Source organism: Tenrec ecaudatus, chromosome 10 (genome assembly GCF_050624435.1).
Source record: "Tenrec ecaudatus isolate mTenEca1 chromosome 10, mTenEca1.hap1, whole genome shotgun sequence".
In the NCBI taxonomy this organism is placed as follows: domain Eukaryota; kingdom Metazoa; phylum Chordata; class Mammalia; order Afrosoricida; family Tenrecidae; genus Tenrec; species Tenrec ecaudatus.
Genome location: NC_134539.1, coordinates 135,248,476 through 135,266,038, shown reverse-complemented (window position 1 = coordinate 135,266,038; position 17,563 = coordinate 135,248,476). Strand labels below are relative to the sequence as shown.

Sequence of the window (17,563 nt, the reverse complement as noted above, 5' to 3'; positions counted from 1 at the left end):
CTGTTATTTTTAATTGCTGTTATGCAGGAGCTAAGGGCACAGAACATGTTTGCTGACTGAGTGGATGAATGGACCCAAACCAAACCAAATTCAGTGCCATGGACTTGATCCTGACTCAGACCGGCCAGCGACTTGATAGGGCAGGGGAGAACTGCCTCTGGGTTTCCAAGGCGGCAGCTCTCTACCAGTGTGGAGAGCCCTGCCTTTCTGGTTTAAAACTGCTGACCTTGCCGGACAGCCCAACGTACAAACAGGAGGCCACCAGTGATGCACATTTAATTCTTAATCCTGCCACCACCACCCCTCTAACCCTCAGCCTCAGGGTACAAAGGAAAAGTTGACCGGAGGGAGGGGAGGGGGAGGAGTCACCATTATTCTGCATTTAGGTACAAGGCTTCCTAGAAAATGGGGTGTGAAAGGGGAGAGGGTAGTGCTGGTGGTATTTGGGGGAGGGGTGGGATGCCAAAGAAATTCTATTCCCAAACATTCTCCACCTACATCTTTCCTACCTCAGTGTGGCCCAAATCAGGGTAATTTGACAGTCCTGGATCTGATAGCATGCAGAGATTAGTGCTGCTCATTCATTTAAAAAAGTTAATGAAAGCGTACTGAGGGCCCTCGTTGGGAAGACAGGCTGTCTGTCGGGTACAACCACCTGGCTCAGGAGGGCGGGTAAACTCAGAACAGCAGGAGTGAAAGTTAAAGTGAATGGAATGAGAAAGACGTGTTCGAAGAACGGTTAATACAGAGCTGGAAGAGTTTGGATTTTATCTTGAGCATCGCCAGGATGAAGAAATGTAATAATCTTCAAGATGAAGGCATTTTTTTAAATGAAGAAATGTAATGATTTGACATTTTGGATGGGGAGCGTGGGCTGGATGGGGCAAAACTTGAGGCCGGGAGGAAAGAAAAGCTACCGAAGCTGTCTGGTGACAAAAGATGGTCCGACCAGGTGGCAGCAGGGGGGCTGGAGAGAGGAAACAGCTACAGGAAGTGGGCCGGCAGGGCGGGTGGCAGAAAAGTGGCCCTGCCACCACGAATCAGACAGACCCAGGGACAGAAACAAGGCCGGCGTGGGCAGAAGGCCCCTTCTTCCTCTCCGCCTCAACAGCTGGGCCCGGGCGAGGCACCCGGGCGGGGACTTCCCGCTGCACGGCACGGACCAATCGGAGACGCGAACCCGGAGCACGAGGCACTTCCGGTAACTCCGGAAGCAGGGCCCACGCGCGCTCCCGAGCTCCTCCGCGGCAGCCGGCCGCGGGCAAGGGATGGCCGGGCGCGCGGTGCAGCTGGCGCTGCTGGCCGCGGCGGCCGCGCTGGCGAGCGGCTCCCAGGGCGACCGCGAGCCGGTCTACCGGGACTGCGTGCTCCGCTGCGAGGAGCGGAACTGCTCCGGGGGCGCGCTGAGGCACTTCCGTTCCCGCCAGCCAATCTACATGAGCCTGGCAGGTAAGCCCCACCCCCAGAGCCCCGCCTGCCGCCCAGGCCCCGCCCCTGGCGCCCCCCACCCCCACCCTCTGTGCACTCTCAACCCCAGTTGACCTCCGGCGCTGGTAGGAGTAGGACAGGAGCCCCGGGGTGCCCTGAGCGGCCAGGCTTGCTCTCCCCAAAGCTGCCATTCGCCTGGGCAGACATGCATTCAGTGCACATGTCCTGCAGTGATGGAGATCCGACCCGCACAGGGCACCAGCCATGTGCACACACAAGGTCGGAAGTCGTGGGAGTCGGCAGAACCATCGGACCAGCACTAAGGAGCATCTATCTGAGAGGAAGGACATGCTCTGTCACTTAGGGCACTGGACCCTCTTCTGACCCCTGCTTCTTCCCTTGTGGCTGCATTGCTCTTGGAGCCAGCATCGAAGGACCGCCTGGTCAAAGGCCTGGTCACTTGATTCTCACAACAGTTGTTTGAAGTAGTTTCTCTTGTCCCAGTTTTACAGCTGGGAAAGCTCAAGAGGAGGCGAGGTCCCTGCTCCAAGCCCCACCTCTAGTAGCTAGTCAAGCCGAAGGCCAGGCCAGCGCCGACCCGGCTCACTGCAGTCTGCTCCTCTTCTAACACACCGGGAATTTGAAAGAGTGGAAGCCCTGGCCACCTGTGGACACTTCCAGAAGCTTGATTTAGTCATAGATCAGCATACATAAAATGGGATGGGGGAGATCAGGGCGGAAAGCCCATTTAGGACCTCAAAAGTCAGGCCAAAGCATTTGGGCTTCATTTTCATAGAAGGCAGCAAGGGCTCCGTGCTGGTGAGAAGTGTGATAAATCTGGTGTTCAGGTGGGACAGACATACAGCCAGGGATTCCTAGATCAGCCAAGATCCTTCCCTTGGGCAAAAGAAGACAAAAACATTCTCTCCTATTGCCCACACACTCTCATACATGCATTCTCTCTCTCTGTTCCTCTCTCTCACTCACTCTCGCTCTCTCTCACACACCCTTATATATATGCCCTACCATCTCTCACCCATCCAGTGGGAATGTAAAATTTGAGATTCCTTCTGGTTCTCACCAACCTGCAGACCCTTCTCCCTTCGACCCCATCTGAGCTCTCTCTGTGGCTCTCTGGGCTGGGGAATGGACCAGGCCACATGTGTTTTTTTCCAGGCTGGACCTGCCGGGATGACTGTAAGTATGAGTGTATGTGGCACACCGTCCGCCTCTACCTTCAGGAGGGCCACAGAGTTCCTCAGTTCCACGGCAAGGTGAGCAGGAGGTGGCAGGATGGGTATGGGGAGAGGGGGAGGACGCCCCCCCTCAGTGAGACCACACTATCCAAATAATCCAGACTGGGGCGTGGGCCTCGGGGTAGTAATTGTGTGCTTGGAGCAGGAACTTCTTCTCAAAATCAAGTGCTCCTGTAATCCTATAGAACCCCTGAGTCCTGCTTCTGGGTTTGAGAAATAGGATTTGGGGGCTTTGAGGACCTCCTCACAGCATGCTGCTGCGCCTTTTGGGGTGGTTGTGACATCCGCTTCACTGTAGGGACAAATCCCGTGAGCCACCACGGCATGATTCCAGTTGCTTCTCCAGTAGAGTTCTGAATTCATAACAGCATCCCTTCAGGTATGAGGCACCGTTTCCTGGTGCCCTTTCATGCAATATTATCTCATTCTAGTCTGGCAAGGTTATTCTTCCCAGTGTGTCACAGCAAACGCTGAGTCTCTGGAGCTCTGGTCGCATAGTGGTTACATGTTGGGCTGCTAACTGCAGGGTCAGCAGTTCGAAACTACCAGCTACACCTAGGAAGGAAGAAGGATCTCTTTACTCCGGTAAAGAGTTACAGTATCGGAAACTCACAGGGGCAGTTCTACCCTGTCCTGTAGAGTCCCTGGGAATCAGCAGTGAGTTTGGTTTGATTTTGGGAAGCTGAATCTGAGAAAACTTATGGTCGGTGGTAAAGAGCCATGAAGACGCGTGTCTTCGGGCTGGTAAGTCTGCAGTTTCTTCCTGCTGAGCACCAGGCGAAGCTGAGCCCCTGGACAAGCCCGCCTGACCTGCCTGGAGACAAGGGCTTACAGCTTGAGTGCTGGGCAGGATTGGGGTTACATACGGCCTTCAGTATGGAACTGGAACGGGGCTCACTGGTCCAAAGGGGAGTTGAATCTGAGGCTTTAGCCAAAGGCCAGAGTTGAAGATTCAGAGGGGCCTGTTGATGCAGCAGGTGTCAGAGAAAAGGGAACTGCTGGCCCCTGAGGCCCCCTCATCTGCTCCTTCCTCAGTGGCCCTTCTCCCGGTTCCTGTTCTTCCAAGAGCCAGCTTCTGCCATGGCCTCCTTCCTTAATGGCATGGCCAGCCTGATGATGCTCTGCCGCTACCGCACCTCCGTGCCGGCCTCCTCACCCATGTACCACACCTGTGTGGCCTTCGCCTGGGTAGGTAACCTGATGGGGTTTCCGCTCAGCGACTTCATCCAGGCAGGAGGAACTCGGTGGGCCCCCACTTTCACCCAACAGGGCTTCTACCCACTTGCCTCCCCCTTTGCTACCATTACAGGGGGTCAGGCCTGGGGAGACCCAGGGCAGGCCCTGAGCTGGGCACACCACCTGTTTGGCAGGGAGAGAGGAAGGCAGGCAGGCAGGTGTTGAAGGAGGAAGCTAGCTAATGTCCTGACAGCACAGTGTCCAAACATGGAGGTGGGTGGGAGGGAGCATGCTGGGACCAGAGCTCTTCCCATGGGTGCTTCAGAAGTATCCCAGTTGCTAATAGCAGAATGCAAGACCCCTCGGGAAGAACTGGAGCCATCCCAAGCGCAGCCCAAGGCTGGTGGGCAGTGGCAGACAAAGCACTGTCTGTCTGGAGCACAGCCTGGTCTTGGACCACCCCTGCTAACGCAGGTGCCACCTGTGTACCAGCCTCTGATTGTCACGGTGTGGCTGGTCAGAGGAGCCTTCAGCGACGGGAAGGGTCATCTGGGGACAGCTATTGCCACCTGGGTAAGTGGACGAGTGAGCAGCTGCGGTGCATGCTCTTGATCAGAGATGTGCTACAAACCGAAGGAAGAGCGGGGAGCTCACTCATCCGCCGGCCCCGAAACCAGCCATTCTCCCGCGTGCTGTGCCAGGCAGCTGACTGGGTGCTGGAGATGAAAAACGTGTAAAAACAGACTGGCCCCTGCCCTCTGGTCTGACTCCTCCACCTGCACGGTGGGGGGCATGGAGGAGTGCCGCAGCAGGGGACAGGTGGTTAGGGCTCTGTGATGGGGGACGGGCCAGATCAGTACAGGCAACCACGGAAGGCCTTGCTGCGGAGGGGACCGTGGGGTAGTTGTGGGTGACGAGGAGGCACCTGCAAGGTGACTTTGGGGAAAGCAGAGGAAGTCTGAGCAGAACTTCAGGATCTGCAAGGCAGGAGAGAGAATGCCAATCATTGGGGGCCTGAGGGCCACGAGGCCTGCGGGTCAGAAAGCAGGCACTCACGTGGGTATAGCGGGCCAGGCCTGGGGCCATGGTAACATTTGAGGTCTCCCCCCTCGGAGCGTCAGGAAACAGGGAGGGATCAGAAAGGTGGTCGTTAGTAGAGGCTGATGGGGGCTCAGAGACAGGTGCCGGCCCACCCTGCCCAGAAAAGAGGCAGAGCGAGGTGGATCTGAGGGAGGCCCTGGGAGCCCTGGGGCTGGAGGAGTCCCGGTACGTGGGAAAGTCTCTCCGGGAGGTGGGAAGGGTGCCTTGTTGGCCTGATTCAATTTGGACTTGTGAGAAGCTGGAGCACCACGGAGCACAGGGAGACAGGCATGGTCAGCCTGGCCGGAGCATGGCTGGAAAACAGACAGCAGAGGGCCCCAAGTGTCCAGGCTGGCAAGGGCCTGCCATTGTACCAGTGGCCCAGGCCTGGGTGAGAAAGAGCCACCACTTCCTGTTGAGGCCTCTTGTAGAGAAGGAGGTCTTGTCCTGGCCAAAAAATGCTGCAGGGCATCTGTGCCCTTTCCCTGTGCCTTCTGGACAGTGTTTGCCCCTCCCCCATGCCCCAGCCCTGGACAGGCTCCCCTGCACAAAGCTCAGAGCCTCCTTGGGTAGTCCCCAAAGTCTGAGGGGAGCAGAAGGTCCCAGTCTTTGTCCTCATGGCATGAGCCAGGGCCGATGGCCACGTCACAACTCTTGTCTTGGCCCCCAGGATTCTTGATGGTTCAGCTCACTGATATCTGCCAGTCAGCTTCCTTCTGGCTAGAAAGCACGCCCCAAGGGGTGTCCCAGAGTCCTGCCTCTGTGAGGACCCTCGGGAGAGTAGAGGTGCTAAGGTGGCAGAGGGAGGGTGGGCAGGACAGGATGCAGGATTCTGAGGCATGGGCCCCTCTTGTGGACAGAGGCTCAGGGCCCACATGCCTGTTGACAATCTAGTTTGGGTGTTACACTTGGTCGTGTGTGTGTGTGTGTGTGTGTGTGTGTTGGTTCTGCAGGAGGGAGTGGCCCTGAGCTGTGGTGAGGGTGTGGCATGGACCTTGTCCTAGGCTGGGTCTTCTGGCTCCAGGGTGGGGTGGAGTGGGGGGGCTAGCCAGAAGGGGGTAGGCTGGGCTAAGGCTCTTTCCCAGGGGCTTGAGGAGCCCTGCCCACCAGCAGGGCTGATGAAGTTTTGTCCCAAGAAGTCAGCCCCTTTATGTTGCCCTTGACGCCTGGACTGCTGCCAGCCAGCGCAGTGTAACGCGCCAGGCCTTGGCATACCACGGCCCTTTGACCCCCAGGATGGGGGCCCCGGCTCTCTGCCAACACTGGGAGATCACATGGGCTCCCAGGCCTCCTCCTCTAGCTCCGTGTGTGTGTGTGTGTGTGTGTGTGTGTGTGTGTGTGTGTGTGTGTGTGTTGGGGTGCGGGTGCAGGGAAGGCCAGCCATCTCGGCAGCATGTTTAGGGCCATCTCTATGGAGAAAACATTGAGAAGAAATAAACAAGTGTCTGTAGGGGAATGATGGTTAGAATTCAGAAAGGACTTCACGACAGGCTGGAATCAAGGAATCCTTTGGTGGCAGAAGCCCTCCTTCTCCCACCCCATCCGCCTCTGCCCTTGCTCTCTCAGCAGTGGGCTCAGGAAGGCTGGCCTGGCCTGGGCAGGGGGTGAGACCTGGTGGCCTCTGGGGGAGGGGGCCCGGATGGCAGCAGGCGTCATATTTAACATTCTGCCTCCCCCACATCTGAGACACCAAGCTATTTAAAGACCCACTTGTCCCCACTGCCATGGTGTCAATGACAGCTCCGAGCACCGGGCTTAGCACTGGGGTCGAATTCCTGACAGGTCTGGCTCACTTGGCATCCAACCAGTTTCATGGCTAGGATATTTTTGTCTCGATTTTTGTATTTTCCAGCAGACTGAAGCAGCCTGCTGCTCACTCCCACCCAGTCTTCCCTGTTCCTGCCCCACAGCCTCAGCCCCAGCCCCCTGTCCTCCCTGTTTACACACCACCCTTGGCGCCTGCTGGGCCGGCCCAGGGCCTCTTGGCTTGTGTGATTGGCCGGGTCCTGACCTGCCCCCCTTCCCCTGGGGCTTGGCCCAGGAGTCTGGGAACAGCCAGCATCTGCCTTTAGCTCTCTCCTCCCACCACAGCCCTCTGTCCCCTTCCCTGTGTCTGGCTTGCAAGCTCTGAGCAGTCCACATGGTGGCCCAGGAGCTCGGGAAGGAGGCAGAGGGAGCTCCTAGAGCTGAGGGCCTGCCTTCTGGACCCAAGAGGCTTGACCTTGACCATCGTGACCGCTGAGAGTGAAGGGAGTAGGGGTGGGCAGCTGGAGAGAGGGCCCCCTGTGCTCACAGCACCCCTGCATCCGATGGCTCCCTTGTGCCAGGCACCTGCAGTCATCCTCCTCCTCGTGGTCCTGTGCAGCGAGGCGTGGGAGGCGAGTTCACACAGCCAGTTAGTGGCGGAGGCAGAATTCGAATCCAGAGCCTGGGAAAGGGCGTCGGGCTCATTGTGGAGGTGCCGGTCCCTCTGCCATCTCTGTGGGCAACTGTGGGGAGCACTCCTCCAAATGTGCAGGGTGGAGAGGAGGCCAACTTGGCCTCTTGGAGCTGAGGTCTGCGGAAAGTTGAGGGTCCGGGCTGGGACAGCATCTCATACTGCCCCGTCCTCGGCACCGCCAGCTCATGGACTCTACTAGCCCATGGTCCATTTCCATCTCACAAATGAGGGAAGGGGCATAGCAAGGCTAGATAACTTGCCCAGGCTCACAAAGAAGATGGGAGCTGGCATTGGCTAAGAGAGCCAACCAGCTGCTCGGAGAGAGAGAGAGAGAGAGAGACATGGAGGTCTGTGACCATAAAGACTAAGCCTTGCTGGGGCCCTGCAAGACAGGAGGGACTCCCTGGTGTACAACAGTCTGCTCTCGGGCCCAAGTTCCTCGCGACACTGCCTTCAAAACCTGGGTGACGAGTCAGAAGAGGGGCTCCCTACTGGGAGATGCTCCTCAGAGTATGCAGAGCCAGGTTCCAGGGGGCTCCCTGGCAGGGGTGGAGGGTGGACGTTAGACAAAGCCACCCCACCTTGTCCAGTAGTGCCAAGCCTTGGCCCTGTGCACCTCCTTCCTCCGGATTTTCTAATTCCTACTGCCACTTAGCTCAACCTTCTTGTCACCTCCCCCCTGCTGTGGGTGACAAGGAGGCCTGGCTGACTGCCAGTCCCTGCTGCCATCTCCTCTACCTGCCTCCCACACAGGCTCCAGAGCCACTGTCCTCCCAAGGACACCCCTACCCTGACCCTGACCATCGTGTCCCCAAGGTCACCAGGCGCCCCCTTACCCTCTCAGAGGAAAAGACTGCACAAGCAGGAGCCTTGAGCTTGGTGCACAGGGCAGGAGCCGGCCTGCGCGAACCTCAAAGGAGGAAGCAACTTGACTGAAAACAAATGAATAGCCTGACGTCAGAGCTGATAGCAGCCCCCGTCTGAGGACTGAGCCATTGCCCAGGCTGCCAGGAGCATTCACAGCCAGGCTCAGCCTAGGGTCCAGGCCAGGCGGGCTGCGCCTGGCTGCTGTAGCCTAGACACTTCCTGGGGCTGGAAACAGAATGTCCCACTGACGTGAGGGCAGGGCACTGCCCAGCTTCCACCCCGCTGCTCCTGCCACTCTGTCACCAGTGCCATGGCCTGCAGTAGGGAGTTCAGCCTGCTGTCTGACTTCCATCCCTCCTGCTGCAGGGCCAGGTGGGGAATGGCTTGTAACCCTGCTCCCCTGCCCCCTGCCTGGCCTCTAGGACCTAAGTGAGCAGCTCTGGCCTTTCTCCATCACTGGCAGGCCCGTCCCACTGAAGCAGGTCCTGCCCCGCCCAGCTCTGTCTCCCCTGGTTCTCACCGATTTCCCTGCCCTTCCCCAGCCCAACCCCACCTTCCTTCAGCAGTTTGGGCCCCTGACGCAGCAGCACCACCTTCCAGAAGACCTGGGGCTCCCTGGCAAGATGGTTTCCATCCCCCTCCCGTGCAGTTCATTTACGCAGAATCTTTAAACCTCACCCCTGCCCACCATTGCCCTCCAGCCCTGCTGCCACTGCCCTGCTTCTCTGCTTCTCCTCCCAGGGCATGGGAGCTGCCACTGGCCCAGCAGGTTGGGCCAGTTCAGCAGGAGGAGGCTGGCTTGCCACCCTGCTCCCCAGAGACTTGGCCCCAGTGGCATCTGCCTGATTTCAAAGGCTACCTCACTTGCTAGCTCCCTGTCCCGGACACACCCCATACTGGCTGGCACCCCTCCACCCCACCCACCTCATTCCCGCCCCTGGAAGCTGAGGTCACAGGCTCCCTTGGGCCCAGGTGGGGCTGTCATCATCTGCTGCTAGGTGGGGAGTGGGGAGGAGGCAAGGCCCCCCACCCGGGGGTTGTTATCTTAGGTGTTGAGTAACCCCGGATCTTGGCTCTGCTAGAACTGGTTCCCAGGCCAGGCCGGAACCTGTGGAGGCTGCAGCCCCTGTGGCCCTGGGGGCTCAGGGTGGTGGAAAGCCAGACCTGAGGGAGTTGCGAGGCTCCAGGAGCCCTGGGAAAACAGCTGCCTTGGGGGGGTTCTGGGAGACTGGTCCCCTTCATGCCTACCCTCTGGAGGTCTGGCTCACAGCCCCTCTCCCCACAGGTCTCCCTCAATGCCTGGTTCTGGTCCACAGTCTTTCACACCAGGGACACCGACCTCACAGAGGTGAGCACCTGCTAGGACTGCCCCACAGGCTCCCCAGAGGCCTGGGCAGGGTGCTCACCGTGAGTCTCTAACACCCGTGGCGTATGTGGGAGCCTGAGGTGCGCGTGGCCCTACTCTCCTTTTACCTGATAAGGGAGCTGAGCCTGGAGGAGCAGGGTCTCCACACTTGCCCAGGAGCCGCATCTGGGCTGGCATGAGTGAGCCTGTGGGAGTCCGGGCTGCCCTGGGAGTGCTCCTTGGCTAAGAGAGCACCCTGTTAGGCCTGGTGTGGGCTGAGCCGGGGGCCAGTGAACACAGGCCCAGGGCCCCCACAGATGCCACTGAGCCTCGGAGCTCCTCTGTTCCCGTCCGAGGTGGGTGGGTCCTTCCCAGCTCCTCCCTGCAGCCCTCCACCCTCCCCATCCGCAGAAAATGGACTACTTCTGTGCCTCCACCGTCATCCTCCACTCCATCTACCTGTGCTGCGTCAGGTGAGGCCGCATCATGGGGGCGGGACAGGCCCTGGGCACTGGGTTCCCAACCCTCCCTGACACCCCAACACCCGCACTGCCCTGAAAGGGGCCCTGGCTCAGACAAGGATCCCCAGCACTTGGTCCTCTGGGGGAGAGGGGCCGGGGTTACCAGGCCCACCCACTGATGTTGGGGCTAGGAGCTGCTTCAGGGATTGCCACCCTGGGGATGGGCACGTCCCCTGAGCAGCTCTGGCTGGGGGTCAGGACTGTGGGACTGCGGCATCCGGCTGTCGTCAGCACCTTCCGTGCCCTCCTGCTGCTGCTGCTGACCGCACACGTCTCCTACCTGAGCCTCGTCCACTTCGACTATGGCTACAACCTAGCTGCCAATGTGGTGATCGGTGAGATGGCACTGGGGCCTGGGAGAGGGCGGTGGTACCATTCCAAGAAGAAATTCTGGAGACCCTTGGGGTGTGGGCAGGGGGACAGAGGTGTGAGGGCTTCTTCCAAAGGCTCCTGGGAAAGTGGGGCCAAAGGTCACGGCACGCTCCCTCCTGTGAGGCAAGGAGGCGGAACCAGCGGTGAGCCTGCCCCCCTGCGGCCCCCAGGTGTGGTGAACACAGTGTGGTGGCTGGCCTGGTGTCTGTGGAACCGCCGGCGGCTTCCGCACGTGCACAAGTGCATGGCGGTGGTCCTGCTGCTGCAGGGGCTGTCCCTGCTGGAGCTGCTGGACTTCCCGCCACTCCTCTGGGTCCTGGACGCGCACGCCATGTGGCACATCAGTACCGTCCCCGTCCAGGTGCTCTTTTTCAGGTGGGCACCCCCCCCCGCCCACCCCCTGGCCTGCCTGGGCACCATGGCAGCGGGGCTGCTGCAGGCTTTCCCAGGAGTGGGCCTCAGCAGGCTCCCCCTCACCCCCAGCTTCCTGGAGGAGGACAGCCTGTACCTGCTGAAGGAGCCAGAGGCCAAGTTCAAGCTGGACTGAGGCCTGAGAGCAAGTCATCCCACCCTGCCGGCCTCCCACGCCCATCTCTGGAGATGACTGGTTGTCTCCTTTTAGCAACTTGCACTTGGACAGGAGGAGGATGCCCAGTGTCCACCCCATTGCCTGGCCTGCTCGCATGTGGCCAGACAGATCTGGGAATCTGGTCTCGGCTGGCCTCTCAGTACCTCAGTCTGCAAAGCAGGCAGCCTCTTATTCCTGGGGGTGAACTAGGGGAGCTGAGTGTACTGCACCCCACAGAGGGGAGGCTTCCCCTGCCTCCTCACCACACTGCCCCTCGGCCAGCCTGCCGGTCTTCCCCAGAGCGCTAGGAGACCAGGCACCTACCACCTGACGGGAGACTGCTGGGCCGCCTTCTGATCCTCCACCCGGGCCGCCCTTCCCCAGGGCACCGCTAGGTGGCAGTCAGTGTTCGAACTTGGGCTGCTGGTCAGGTTTCAGAGCAGCTGTTTTCCCTTGGGATTAGAGGGACTCTGGCTAGGCTGGGGAAGGACCGAGGACTACTACCCAGGTGGCCACCCCAGAGGCCTCACCCCACTTCCACTTAGGGCCAGGGCCCCAAAATCTGAGTAGCAGCCCTCACAACCTCTGCACTGTTGTCTGGAGTGGAGCCTGAACTCGCTGTGAGGGTCATCATCAAGTGAACACAGCACTAGCAGTTAGCATGTCACCGTGTTGTGCAGCCCACACCTCTGACTAGTTCCAGAACACGTTTGTGAGTGGTTTTAAAGTGTGTGTGTGTGTGTGCACGCGCGCGCGTGTCTGGGGGCGGTGTCTGAGCAGCAGCGTGCCGCACAGCTCGGGGAGGCTGGCAGGCGATGAAGGGATCAAGTCACGACCTATCCTGCTTTGTTGATGCCCCCTCTGCACAAGGCTCCACTTGGGCAGAAAGTAGGCTACCCTGTCACCTGCTGGGGGGTGGGTGTGCGCACGTGTGGGTAGAGCCCTGTCTTTGGCACCTTGCTCTTTGGTCTTGGTCTCAGCACCCCATATGACTGATCACTCCCGAACCAGTCCCTCGCAGACCAGGGGGACAGAAGAGGGGGTACCCTGGCCCTCCTCCTCCCCATTCCCTCCTTGCCAGCCCCTTTGCCATGGCCTGGATCTCGGGGAATGGTCAGGACAGCTTGAAGCAGGGGGAGCAGAAGTGTGTGTCTGGGTCTGGTTACTGTCCTCCCTGGGGTGACTGTTCTAGGGTGGCCTCAGGACAGGAGGGGGCCATGCCATCTCTGCACCCCAGTAAAGGTGACCCCTGCAGTCGCAGCTGCGGAGAGGGTGGTGCTGTGTGATGCTTAGGCATCTCCCCATCCCAAAGGTGGAGCAGGCGGGGTCCTTGCTCTGCCTTCCTGCAGGGAGGGGAGCCATGCTAAGATGCCAACCTCAGGGACTTGGGTTGGGTTCTTTGATCCTGAGAGCTGTCTGAGAGCAGAGGACAGCATGGGGCATTGTGTCAATAAACCAGTTCTGAGTCTCAGCTCCCTTGTCCTGCTCATCCATGCGCATAGGCTGCAGGGAGAGGAGGACATGGTTGGGGGGGGCGGGCGGGGTGAGGCCAGGCCGGATGGCAGGGACAGGATATAGGACTGTGCAGAGTTGATGGAGGAGGAAACAGGAGCCACGTGCCACCCTCCCCTTCCTGCTCCCTGGGCCCTTGTCTGTGCCTGCGTCGGAGGGAGCCCCCAGCCCCCTGCACATGTCATTTCAGTGTCCTTATCCCACTGCTCCCCCCCACCTTCCCCCTCGGAGCAGTTGAGACTTAGACCAAGCTCCGCTTCTGCTACTTGACCTTTCTGAGCTTCACCTGGAGACAGGATACCAGGACCTACCTCTGATCGGGAGGGCTGGGCGATGCCTAGTGCCTGCCACACACAGTAGGTGCTCGAATATATATACCCTGAGCTTGGGGAGAGTGGGAAGAGAGACCTAGGCTCATGGAAAGGTCTGGAAGAAAGGCTAGGATTTCTGGTGCCCCTCCCCCCCCCCATCCCCAAAACCAGCACAGCCACAGCCAGGGCTCAGAAGCAGCTTGCTTTATTAGGTGTGGGGACCCCGGGTGGGTGCCGCTGCCACAGCACTGGGGACACTGGGTTCTCACACTGCCCCCTTCTTCTGGGCCCAGGCAAAGAAGATGCCCTTGACATCATCCACGCCCGTCTGCAGGTGGGCGGGCATGGTGAAGGTGCGCAGGTTGCGTAGCTCATAGCCGCTGCGCAGCAGGGACTCGCTCACATCTTGCTCGCGCATGGGCACCACCACCAGCCTGGCCTCCCCAGCCAGGTACCAGGACTCCTCCAGGGCCCCAATGAGCAGCAGGTGCCCCCCAGGCCTGAGTAGCGTGGTGATGTGGTCCAGGGCCCGCTGGAAGCTGGCCAGGTCTGGGCTCACCGCCTCCAGGCAGAAGGTGGAGACCAGGGCATCTGCGGGCAGGGGTGCCGGGCTCCCAGCACCCAGGGGCTGGGGCTGGTGCACATCAATGGGCAGGATGCGCTTTACCCTGGCTCGCAGCTGGCGCTCCTTCTCCTGCCAGGACTCCCTGTGGGGGGCACAAGGCAGGGCTGGGTCTCGGGACCACCCACGCCCTGTCCAGATGCCTCCCGGGGAAGCCCCTGCCGATGGCCTTACCCCTTTCCCTCAATGAGGCAGACGTGCCGGCTGTACTCGCTCCAGTTGAAGGCCCCCGGCTCCTCCCGCAGCCAAAGTCCCAGCTCCTGGCGGTTCACCTCCAGGAAGTCCGTCAAGGTGATGTCCTCAAAGTGGGCACAGGCGCTGAGCAGCTGGTACACGGTGGGGCCCGAGCCGATGTCGATGAGGGTGCGTCCAGACACCTCCCCTGGCCGGGGCAGAGGAGGGGGTCCTGGAGGCAGGCCTGCCGGCCAGCCCTACCTCCCCCAGGGCTTCTCTCTGCCCTCTCCGTTGCTCCTGGCTACTGTCTCTACAGACTAACTGACTTAATCTAGCGAAGCTGCTCTCACTCTCAGGTGCGTGGGGTGGGGGGAGTGGGTGTTGGACCCTGGGGTCTCCCATCCCTCCCACACTTGTCCCCACTACGTGCCTCTCAGGTCTGGGCGCCACCACCCTTTTCCCCCCCCGCGGGGTTTCCTGGTCCTCAGGCCCTGGCCCTGTGCCCCCCATCCTCTCCCCACTCCCCGCGCTCGGGGTTCCCAAGCTCACCGGTGGCGAAGGTCTGCGCCAGGCAGAGCAGCTTCCAGGGGCCGACGCCGTCCTGGCGGCTCAGGTCCCCACGAGGCGGTGCGTAATTGTTGCGGAGGTAGGCTCGGGGCTCGAAGCGCCCGTAGGCGGAGGCGACAGCCACACGGCCAGGGTCCGAGTCCGCAGCGGGGCTCAGGGCGTTGGCGCTCATGCTCCTGCAGCTCCTGCAATGGCCTTGTCCCTCACCCACCCCATCTCCCGAGAGTCTTATATCTGCGGCAGACCCCGCGCTGCTGGGAGGGGGACTGAGCCATGGGCCGCCCCAGGCTGCCAACTCCGGAGCCCATCCATCTCCCTTAGTGTCGGAGCAGGGGACAGACCCCGCCCGGCCCCGCTCGCCCTCATCCCATCTTGTCTCATGTTCTAATCGACCTTTTAACATGTCTTGGGTTCCAAGGTCCCCTCCCTACCTCTAAGCACTTTCCTCACACCCACCTCATTTCCTTAGCAACACCCCACCAGCCCCCTCTCACCCCCAGATCCACCCTTACCTGCCCTGTTCTCCAGTGACCCCCCCCCCCCACAGGCCACCTCCACAGTCCCCAAAGGACAGTCCGTTCTGATCACCGAGGCCCGTCGCCCCAGGCCTGGCACATGCCTCCTTCCCCTCCTGACCGATGGCAGTGGCGATAGGGCAGGCTGTGGAGCAGGGGCTGGTGCACTTAGTAAGGGGACATGGGGGCGGGGGCGAAGAACATTCCCTTCCCACCAGAAGCACAGGACCTGGGTGAGGGCAGGAAGCAGGCACATGCTTTGGATGGCCAGGGTCACAAGGGGTGGAAGTGCTCAGACTGGGACTTGGAGACTGGAAATCTGGGGTCCAATCAGCTGGAGCTTCCCTATCCTGGCCAGAGGGGGTCTTACTTGGCCTTACTATCCTGGGGCTGCCAGGTGGCCAGGATCTCACCTCCCCCCGCCCCTCCCCCAACACAGAGCAGATGTTCCTGGTCTTCCTGGAGGGGGTAAGCTCAGTCAGCTGCCCCTCTCCTGAGGTCACCCCCACCCCTCCTCCAAGAGAGAGTTTCTCCTTGTTGGACCATGAGTCATCAGGACAAATGCAGGGGTCACAGACAGGAACCTGACCCCATCCCCCACCCACCAACCACCCAGGGCAGGGAGGGTGGAGCTCCCAGGCACAGCCAAGGATTCTGTCTGGATCCGGAGCTGAGAGGCAGGTCAGGCTTGGGTCACTGACCCTGTCTACACCCTCTGACAGTCCTGGGTGCCAGCTGGCCTGCTGGGCTCTGCCTGGTGCCAAGAGGCTGGGCACAGAGGCCAGGCCTGGGCAGCAGCGGCAGGGAGTGGACAGGCAGCAGTCCTGTTTACAGCTCTGTCCCCCACCGCCCCCCCAAGCAGGAGGTGTGCCAGTAGTGCCATATTTAGCTGAGGCAGAGCCTGGCCCCTTCCCAGAAGTGGGCACAAAGGACAGCAATGGGGTGCCCCCCACCCCCACAAGGAGAAACAAGTCTGAACATGATTGAGCATTTATTGCAGTGCTAACAGAGGGGGCTGGGGGCGCCACTGTGCCTCCCTCCCTCATCACGACCCCTTCCCTCCCTCACATCTTCCCCAAGCTGCCTTTCCAGAGGCATCTCTGGGCCTCTGACGCCTGTCAGTCTCTGAAGGTGACACCTAGGCCACGGTCACTTCTCAGGAAGTTCTCGCCCTCACCAGCATCTTCTGTCCCTTCTCCGGGGGCTGGGGGTACTCAGCAGTGCTGGTCCCCACCTCTCCACCCCTGGCGCCCATCGTCTCTGCTTCTCTCTCTGTGTTTGGGAGCTCAGGGGACCCGGGCACCCAGGCCTCTGGCTCCTTTCTCCCGCAGTCCCCAACCCCGGGCAAACTACAAAAGCATCCTCGCCCCTCCCCTCCACACCTCTAGCCAGGAGGGGCCCAGGTCCCAGCCAGCCCCCTCAGCCCCTCTGAGCCTCCTGGGACAGGGAGCGGGACAGGGAGCGGCGGAGTGCGCCGGGCTTGCTGACCGGCACCACAGGGGGCAGCTGCTTGGTGATTTCGGCCATGTCCTGGCGGTCCACACATTGGCCACCGAGGGCCGCCTCCAGCGCCAGCAGCTCGCGCAGCTGGTCGGGGGTGTCCTCGCGCTCCTCCTTGGCAGCACCCAGCTTGGAGGGAGTGAAGATGGGCAGCGGCAGCACCCGCTGGTAGGGCAGCTGATACTCCTGCAGCCCGAGGCCCAGGATGCCCATCCGCATCACCAGCCAGGGGGATCGCTGCACCAGCGCCTGGCACTGCCCCTGCCGGTGGTAGGTCTCCCGCCGCACTGCATCCTCCTCGTGCAGGGAGCAGCTGAGGGAGACGGCCCTGAGTGAGCCCCTGCCTGCGGTGCCGTCCCCACCCACAGGCTGGCTGGGGGCTCCCAGTTGGGGGTGGGGGTATCCCACTTTGCTCTCCCCCGTGGGCCCTACCCTTCTCTTGTTCATACCCTGGCCTCTTAAGAGGCCATGTCCTAGGCCTCCTAAGTGGCTGGCCGGCACTCACCCCTCCTCAGGCCGCGTGGACAGTGTCAAGTCCTTCCATTCAGCCCAGAAGGCCTCTCGGCGCTCCCTGTCTTCCTCGCTCACCTGGCAGCTCAGCTCCGTGGTGGCCATGCTGCACCTCCCACCTCTCTGCTAGGCCCTGCTCCCCCAGGCCCTTTAAATAGCCCCGCCCCGCCTCCAGGGGCTATTTTCAGCCCCTCTGGTGTCAGATGCTATAAGCAGAGCCAAGAGTCACTGATGGGGGCAGGGGGCGGCTCTGGGCCCTGGGTGGGGTTTGTGGTACCTGGACTTTGGCTGCCCCCAGGTCAGGTCAGCTTCTGAAGGGCTTGGGCTGCCCCTATGGGGTGGGGGTCCTCAGAAGGTCACCTCCAGGGATCCCAATACCCTTCAGACACCATTTCAAGGCAGACCCATGTCTGCCCTGTATACCCTGGCACTGCCCTGTACCCCACCCCTCCCCCGGGCAGGCGCCTGTCAACAGAGCAGGAAACAGTGGGAGGTGGCGCCCACCCTGGGCAGGCACAGCACCAGATCCTGCCCTAATTCTGCCCGCTCAGCGTGGGCCAAGGGCACAACCAAGGGCACATCCTACAACCTTGCCCTCAGGGGCGGCACCACCTCGGCCCCAGCGTCTGCGCCAAGGCCTCCCCCCACCCCCAGTTGCAAGTTACTCCCGGACCCCCACCCGTCTTGCTTGCTTGCCTTTCTCAAGGCCAGTGGGGTGGAGGGGCAGGTGTGGGAAGTAGCCCCGGCTCTGTCCGGATACCGAGTTAGGGCGAGATGGGAATCTATTGGCCCTGGAGAG

General features: G+C 60.9%; 3 protein-coding genes across 6 annotated transcripts; 1 reads left to right on the top strand and 2 right to left on the bottom strand.

Moving 5' to 3' along the window:
* Window positions 1–1,226: 1,226 nt before the first annotated feature.
* On the top strand, window positions 1,227–12,524 carry PGAP3 (post-GPI attachment to proteins phospholipase 3). Of its 4 annotated transcripts, XM_075561764.1 has the most exons (8): window positions 1,231–1,449; window positions 2,605–2,702; window positions 3,720–3,872; window positions 9,533–9,595; window positions 10,004–10,065; window positions 10,312–10,448; window positions 10,656–10,860; window positions 10,969–12,524. In XM_075561764.1, exons 1-8 carry the CDS (start codon window positions 1,269–1,271, stop codon window positions 11,030–11,032), a joined length of 963 nt encoding a protein of 320 aa, XP_075417879.1. In that variant the 5' UTR covers window positions 1,231–1,268; the 3' UTR covers window positions 11,033–12,524. The 4 variants fall into 4 exon arrangements, with proteins under 4 accessions (XP_075417878.1, XP_075417880.1, XP_075417877.1 ...); XM_075561765.1 differs by lacking the exon at window positions 9,533–9,595 and having other exon boundaries at window positions 1,229–1,449; XM_075561762.1 differs by having other exon boundaries at window positions 1,229–1,449; window positions 10,312–10,860.
* A 617-nt stretch (window positions 12,525–13,141) lies between these two features.
* PNMT (phenylethanolamine N-methyltransferase) lies at window positions 13,142–14,411 on the bottom strand. The gene is made up of 3 exons (XM_075559645.1): window positions 14,222–14,411; window positions 13,673–13,880; window positions 13,142–13,583 (listed from the first exon to the last, which is right to left on the bottom strand). Exons 1-3 carry the CDS (start codon window positions 14,409–14,411, stop codon window positions 13,142–13,144), a joined length of 840 nt encoding a protein of 279 aa, XP_075415760.1.
* A 1,412-nt stretch (window positions 14,412–15,823) lies between these two features.
* On the bottom strand, window positions 15,824–17,344 carry TCAP (titin-cap). Its single transcript, XM_075559326.1, has one exon. The coding sequence runs from the start codon at window positions 16,699–16,701 to the stop codon at window positions 16,174–16,176; it is 528 nt and encodes a 175-aa protein (XP_075415441.1). The 5' UTR covers window positions 16,702–17,344; the 3' UTR covers window positions 15,824–16,173.
* Window positions 17,345–17,563: the final 219 nt, after the last annotated feature.

What these genes read in the sequence shown, in the direction of transcription:
- PGAP3 (XM_075561762.1), top strand. Translation starts at nt 1,269, where the DNA reads ATGGCCGGGCGCGCGGTGCAGCTGGCGCTGCTGGCCGCGGCGGCCGCG. An exon ending in AATCTACATGAGCCTGGCAG is followed by an intron (nt 1,450 to 2,604) that starts GTAAGCCCCACC and finishes GTTTTTTTCCAG; the next exon opens with GCTGGACCTGCCGGGATGAC. An exon ending in TTCCTCAGTTCCACGGCAAG is followed by an intron (nt 2,703 to 3,719) that starts GTGAGCAGGAGG and finishes CTCCTTCCTCAG; the next exon opens with TGGCCCTTCTCCCGGTTCCT.
- PNMT (XM_075559645.1), bottom strand. Translation starts at nt 14,411, where the DNA reads ATGAGCGCCAACGCCCTGAGCCCCGCTGCGGACTCGGACCCTGGCCGT. An exon ending in GGCGCAGACCTTCGCCACCG is followed by an intron (nt 13,881 to 14,221) that starts GTGAGCTTGGGA and finishes TGCCCCGGCCAG; the next exon opens with GGGAGGTGTCTGGACGCACC. An exon ending in TGCCTCATTGAGGGAAAGGG is followed by an intron (nt 13,584 to 13,672) that starts GTAAGGCCATCG and finishes TGCCCCCCACAG; the next exon opens with GGAGTCCTGGCAGGAGAAGG.
- TCAP (XM_075559326.1), bottom strand. Translation starts at nt 16,701, where the DNA reads ATGAACAAGAGAAGGGTAGGGCCCACGGGGGAGAGCAAAGTGGGATAC.